General features: G+C 38.3%; 1 protein-coding gene across 1 annotated transcript in view; it reads right to left on the bottom strand.

Moving 5' to 3' along the window:
- Positions 1 to 7500, bottom strand: part of LOC137973742 (uncharacterized protein C19orf44-like) — a 12322-nt gene that overhangs the window by 529 nt on the left and 4293 nt on the right. The window contains exons 2-6 of the mRNA XM_068820626.1: positions 5695 to 6428; positions 3972 to 4053; positions 3290 to 3391; positions 1591 to 1754; positions 1 to 241 (exon numbers count right to left, since the gene is read on the bottom strand). The exon at positions 1 to 241 is cut by the window's left edge and continues 529 nt beyond it. Coding sequence (XP_068676727.1) covers positions 167 to 241; positions 1591 to 1754; positions 3290 to 3391; positions 3972 to 4053; positions 5695 to 6428 — 1157 coding nt within the window. The 3' untranslated portion in view covers positions 1 to 166. The remainder of the gene's footprint in view (positions 242 to 1590; positions 1755 to 3289; positions 3392 to 3971; positions 4054 to 5694; positions 6429 to 7500) is intronic.

Genomic DNA, 7500 nt, shown 5'->3' with positions numbered 1-7500 from the left:
AAAAAAAACAGATCCTTAACAACAGGAGTTCGACCACACTTGAAGCCATCCATGTGGAATAAGAATACTGAAATTAATCCGTCCTATCTTTCCCTCAATTTCCAGACATCGTCTTCTGCAGTGCACCAACCGCACTGAGCCCTTTATACACCGCAGTAAAACTTCGCTATCTTTCTTCTCTTTTCACTTGTTTTAATGCTTCTTCATAGGAGATAGGTTTGGGTCGGTTTTCCTTTATAAACTGCCAAGAAAACAAACAAATTTACGCGGTGAGCCTTAACCCTTCCTGGTACTTGTACACATTCATTGCCGTGAATTTGACATTTTCAATTCCCACGACCTGCTCACGTCTGACTTTGTAACTCAGTCGGTAGAGCAGCGGTAATCTAACCCGAAGGCCGTGGGTTCAGACCCTGGTCAGAGTTTTTCCCTGTCCTTGTGTGGACCCAATTCCATTAGTAGGGCTAATGCTCACATGGTTTACATGGGTAGAAATAGCTCTTCACATTACCCTCCAGTTGTTAATTCTGTTTAAATATAAGTGCTACACGGCCAACGTTTGCAAAAACGTAACCCTTCCAGAATCCTTGTACTTGTACATACTCATTTGCCGTAAAATTGACATCTTAAATACCCACAACTCGCTCCCGTCCGACCTTGTAGCTCAGTCGGTTGAGCAGCGGTGATATAACCCGAAGGTCGTGGGTTCAATTCCCACCCTGTTCAGAGTTTTTCTCTGACCTTGGGTGGTCCCATTTCCATTAGTAAGACAAACGCTCACATGGTTTATATGGGTAGAAAACAGCACTTCACATTACCACTACAATAGTTAATTCTTTAACCTGGCTTATTGCGCAAACAAGCTCGAATTCTCGGGAATTCGCATCCTACACCATTTGCCCCTATCTTGAGGTGTCTAAGGCATTGATTTATGTGATTAGGTCTAACGAACTCATGTTCGAATTTCGGTTTTAGCATTGAGTTTAGTCATGGTTTTCGGTTGTACTTCAGGCCTCGGTTGTTCAAAAGGTGGATAACGCTATCCACCGGATAAATCACTATCCACCGGATAAACACTAGCAAAACGTGAGCACTCGAGAGTGAGCCATTTAGTTCGACGACTCTTCGGTTATTTCAGGTGCAAATTCTGGTTTGCGAATCGACTTATTGTGCGTTGGCGAATCGACTCGACGTGTGCAGGTAAATCAACTGGTAGGCGAAAGTACTGCTATCTTATGAGAATCCACACCGAGTACTTAACGACAGCCCAAATTTTATGATTTCAAACAATACCGCAACAGCCGCCAATGATGAAAGACGAAAAAAAAATGACCACAGCGAGAGAAGGAAATCCAGTGGATTCGTACCCACCCAATTTCAGACGATTCGTACCCACATTCGGATGATTCGTACCCAACCTATAGTCGATAGCATCTCAAGAGAAAGACATTTGACCGCAAATGATTTTAGCTGAACAGGCGACATTGACATTCCGTTGTTGGACAGTTTCGTTCTTGAGAGCTCCTTCGTCAAGCAGGAACACAGCTTCAATGCCAGTCGCGCAATAATGCTATACTGCGTAGCACGTACCTGTCGTGTATCCTCGAGTGTTGTGTAGCGATAGTTACTGTTAATACTCGTTGAATAAGACTCGTACATTCTTTGATTGATTTCCACAAACTGCTCAACCAATCGGATTTGTTCTCGGAGCATGTTATTCAGTGCCACGATTGCGGGGTTGTAAGCTGTCATGGCTGATAAAAAAGAAGGTGACGTAAGGATTACTGGCAAATTCTCCATACTGTTATCAACTGTAGGTAATTTCAAAGTACCAGTTAGTATGGATAATCAAATGATGACGAGTGAAATTAGGGAATAATTTCACTTGCGTTTAGTCCAAAATCAAATAATTTCCCGAGCTTTTAGGCAAGGGAGGGAAACCATTTGATTAGCTATTAATAGCATAAGTGACACAGTTGCCATGGTAACACTGTAATTTTCGCTTGTGAAATTAGAAATTAAAGCTGAAATATCGCGCCAAAAGTAAGGAGTAATTTGTCACCATGTCATTACCATTAAAATGATATACATGAAAAAATTACTCAATTCTGATTGGCTGGGAACAGCGCAGTTCAATTGTAACAGTGCAAAAAGTGTAATACCAGTACAACTTACACATCAAAATTCTGGGCTATTATTGACTAATAAACAATAGGGTATGGTCAGAACCAATCAAACCTTTTGTTTTCAAATCAAGCGCGTGCCCTGGATGGCGCAATTTATGGTGCAATAGGCCTTTTTCGATGTATTAAAATTCAGCTTGATATTGAGGCAGTGAGGACAAAGACAAAGGAAAGTGGATGATATGCAAATAGTTTTCACATTCATTCCAACGTGTTTCTTTTGTTTTTGTCCTCACTGCCTCACTATCAAGCTGAATATTTGACATAATGCATATGAAGAGGAATGTTGGGGGACAAGCACTACCATTTGTTAGTGACTGTGTTAACAGTGAAAATAGAATGCTCAACCACTACCTTGTGAATAGTGAGGAAAACTCGCTGAAGTATGTGGCAATGGAAAAAAGACCAGTTAACTCTTTGACGTCCAAACCGGCCTAAACCGGCCAGACTTAGTATTTTACTCTGTCTATTACGCCAGAGGATTTTACTCGTCAATGGGGAACCCCTGGGAGTCAATGGGTTAAGGGAAAGGTAGAGAGTAAAGAGGATTTTAAGAAGAGGATGGCAAACGAGAAAAAGGAGCTGATCTGGGAGATGAAGCTGCATGGTCAATTTGAGAAAGAAACTTAGGAAATAAAGACAGGGATGTCACGGTACTGGTTGACAAAAGGGGACTTGAAGAATGAGATGGAGAGTCTGCTGATAGCAGCCCGGATGACCAAGCTCTGAACACGAACTCAGTGAAGAGGAATATCTACAACATAGGTGGTACCAACAAGTGTCGACTAGGGTAGATATCATAACAAGAAAAATGACTGAATAATTTATGATCTTCAGTGAAAACCAAATTCAGTATGACAAACAAAAAACAAACTTGACACCAAAGAACCAAGAGTGAGAGTTCAGAACAATATTCTGATGTTGCACTGGCTCAATTCATGGTCAAGTTGTCATCCCAATATGGTCTCTTCAAATAACATGTTTTTAGAAAGTGGTTAAACCCTGATAGATGAGAATTGGACAATGCATAAATACTGCTCTTTTAACACTCTGTAGTCAAACATGGCTCCAAAAATAATGTTAGTCTACAATAATTTTCTGTTTACCTTCCATGGCCTCTGGTGCTACTGTGTGCGTTGCTATAGGAGATGGGTCAACATACTGCATGCCATGTGGTGTACTACTTGTTGCCATGCCTACAGCAAGGCCTGGTTTAGAGAGAAAACAAAAAAATCAATGCATGAATGGATTAGCCAGAAAATGAACCTATTACACAATGGAAAACGTCTGATAGAAGTCATTTTAGTAAGATTAGTCTGCTGGTGTCAAGCCTTTAAGAGTGTGAGTGTCCTTAATGCTTAATGGAGAAAGACTTCATCTCATTCAATTACCGCTGAGTGCTTTATTATTGTTTGCTTTGTAAACATGTTTTAATTATAACTTAGCAATTTGTGATTCTACTTATTCCTAATATTCAATTTTTTATTCCTTTCATTAACTATCTTAACTGTCTCTTACCCAAGATCTCAATCATTTCTATGTTATCTACCGTAACCTCTAGTGTGTCATTTACTGATTGAATAACGTTAATGACAATGATACTGATGATGACGATAAAGAAGATGATTGTTATTATAATAAATCATTATTATTATCAATATTATTCAGTCAGTCAGATTCAATTATTGAATGCATTCTTGTACCATAAACACAAACTCTTGTTGTGAAAAAAAGTTGCCACAAGAGAGTTGAATACAATCTACATACATGTACACTGTAATGTTTTACCTGATGGTAGCGTAAACTGATCCACCATTGGAACTGTTTGAACACCAACATCACATCTGTACTTATTTCCATTATCTGTGTTCTAAAAGCATTGGATTGGCTTAGCCCGCAGTGCTGGTGTGGTAAGGATTAGAGAGTGAGGTTTACATTAACATAGTTGTTTCATGGAAAAGTGGAAAGATTGAGAGGAAAAGGAAGCCAAAAGGGTGTGTGGATTGTCTACCTTTGATGCTAGATTGGTGAACACAAGTGCCCTACTAATCAGAAAAACTACAATAGTAGAGAAGATCAAATCAAATCAAATATTGGTCTTTAATAAGAGAGGGAAAGTGGAGTACCGGGAAAATTCTCTCATACTAGGGTTGCCAGACAACTTGTAAACTGTACCCACAATTCAAAGGTTTACACTGCAAGCATGGGAATCAATAATATTATTGTGAGCTACACTGGAAACATTCACTGCACAATCCTACTTCAATGAAGAAGTGACCGTCCACGGGAAAACCAACAAAAAGGTGATGACACTGGCACGCGTGCATGACACGGCACGCTGAGCGTGACATACAACTCGCCATATACGCATATTTAATGAGTAGTTGCAACTACACAGACTGGCATTCAAAATGGTGATTCAAATTACAATAAGCATCCTGCAGCTGTAGCCTCACAAACAATAAGTGCTCCTCCAAAGACTACTGGATGTACCTCAAGACAAATAACTTTATCTCTGTCAAATTAGCCAGTATCAAAAATACCATAATAACCTTTGTTTGTCCCTCCAAAATTTTGCATAGGCAACGTTCCCAGTTTCTCTTGGGACCATTGTACAATGTAAGTCCCGAGAGAAAATAAAAACAATGCTTGTGCAAAATTTTAAAGGGTATTTTTGATAGTGGGTAATTACTATTGGGTAACAGATTTTTAGAGAGGCTCCTAAAATGCCATTTTATTAAAGAAATAATTATAATTATCATTCGATTGATTTTATCCTTCCTTTTCATTGGCCCGAGAACCCACCACGTGACCTGCAAATAACTGCCTACAAATAAGTGTTTTGCTGCAAATAATATTCTCCTTATGCGCAATTGAAATCACACTCTTGTGAGAAAATGGCAGATCGGCTCCCCGAGCTGTCAGAGAATGATTCCACAACTTTAGTTGATCGAAAGAACAGTGAGAATACTAAGAAAGGAACAAAAGTTGCACTCAACCCATTTCGAGAGTATCTCAAGGAAAGAAAGGTAAACGAAGAGGCACTCGTGTCATCGATGCGAAGGACAAGTTGGCAAATGCATATGTACTGAAACCAGAAAAAAGAATGGCGAGCTTCACTTGTTGGGATACATTTTGAAAACTGTGAAATTCTTCAGCTTTGTTGATGCCTAGTATTATTGAACGTTCGACTGTAAGTACAATTTGAAGTCTACAAATATAGTTATGCTGAGAAGGAAACCAATAATTAGTGCCATTACTCGACTCTGCAAGGCAGCGAGCGCTTACGGCTTCTCGGAAACAAAAACAAAATACAACTTGGTGATCGAATGATAAAACAATTATTGACCTCGGTTATCGCAAAATATTGTGATTTGTCAGTGGCGAGCAGATCAATTATTATTTGCCGAAGCCGAAGGCTGAGGCAAATAATTGATCTGCTCACCACTGACAAATCATGATATTTTCCTCAACCTCGTCCAATAATTGTTAATTATTATTCAAAAAATACCTTGCTCTTGCTGTAATCTGACTTGGTACCCTTGGACTGTGACCTCTCATGTGACCTTGAACTTCGAGATGACCTTGAAGTATTAGATGACCTTGAACTTCTAGATGTCCTTCCACTTTTCAAGGACCTGGAGGTTTTTGATGACCTTGAACTCTTTTCTTTACTGTAAGTATGAGAGTATGATTGCTCACTTTGTGTTTGAACTTCACTTCCAGATGAGAAGTCACTTGTGTATGAATGTTCTGACCTGGTGTGAGTTTTTTCATATTTGCCTAATGAGGTCTTGTCTCCAGCATCACTGATAGTCCTTAAAGAGAGTGATCTCTTTTTCTCTGAAATACTTTTGTTTCTACTGGTGGTTCTAGGCCTTGAGGTTTTAGTATTGTCAACAGTTTCATCTCCAACAACAACGTCTTCCTCAATTTCCTCACCCACTTCATCCTCAGTCAAAATCTCAGCAGATTCACTAAGATTATTGACAACTGACTTGATATCTTTGTCATATATACTCAAGCTCTTTAGCTGGTTGTCCACATTGTTATTAGCTAATAATTTGTCAGATAATTCTTCTTCAGGAAGAGCAAATTCAGCCATTTGCAAACCTTTCAAGGGATTCACAGAGCTTTCAGTAGAGTTGTCATTTGTTGGTGTTGGTGTTCGAGAAAACATTTGAACATTGACCTTAAAATCATCGTCATCCATGACATCCAAGCCTTCTGAAGTCGGTTTTTCTGCTGCAAAGTTTTAATGCAAAGATGATGTTAAAAAAACCCTTTGACTCCCAAACTGGCCTAAACCGGCCATACTTAGTATTTTACTCTGTCTAACACCAGACAATTTGACTCATCAATGGCGAACCCCTGGGGGTCAAAAAAGTAAACTTGACACACCTCAGAGGTTAACCACAGAGGAAATGGAGTACCCAGAGAAAACCCTGAGAGCCCTGTTGAGAACCCGAACAAAAAGTTAGCAAGTTAACTTTCTACATTTATGCGGGGCATGGAGTTCCTGATGTTGTGGTCTATATGTTGTAAAGTCTATTATTTACACATTATTATTCCATGAGTGTGCATTGGATATGACAGGATAGATAGCCTATGAGGCATGTAGTGCCGACTTACTTTACTTTACTCAACTTTAATTATACAGATCTTCACATAATACAAATTGAAGATAAATTAACAATTAAAGTAAATAAAAATTGTAAAAATACAAGATCTGAATAATTAAGTCAGTTAACAAAGAATACAAGGATTTCTTATGAAAATAAACTGCCTCAATGTAACACAAATAGTATAAAATATCATGACAATATGTTATAAATTAATTATAAAAATCTATCCTTATTTACATTAAATTTATTAAGATACACTGTAAAATTTATTAATACTGTTCTTAAAAGATGAGAGGTGTTCAATAATATTATTGTTCTGATGTCAAGTGGTAGGCAATTTCACAGGTCTACAATACGATTAAAAAAATAAAACTTAAAGACATTAGTTTTAAAAAGGCCTTTCACCAGCGTAACTTCACTATTTCTGATGTTATATTTGGGTGTCTTAAAATTTACATATGATGAAACATTAAAATTTATATAACTTTTCAGTCATTTAAAGAAAAAACAAAGATCCAGTATCTCTCTTCTATATTCTAGAGGTAAAAGGTTTAGTTTGACAAGTCTCTCAGGAAAACATAAGTCAGTTTTCAGAATGAATTTAGTTGCACGTCTTTGTACACACTCAAGTGCAGTGATCTTTTCTTTAGTGAAAGGTGACCAGACCTGTGAAGCATACTCCAACTGTGATC

The sequence above is a fragment of the Montipora foliosa genome, chromosome 10 (genome assembly GCF_036669935.1).
Source record: "Montipora foliosa isolate CH-2021 chromosome 10, ASM3666993v2, whole genome shotgun sequence".
In the NCBI taxonomy this organism is placed as follows: Eukaryota; Metazoa; Cnidaria; class Anthozoa; order Scleractinia; family Acroporidae; genus Montipora; species Montipora foliosa.
Note: the sequence above shows the minus strand (reverse complement) of the source record. Positions and strands in the feature narration are given on the sequence as shown.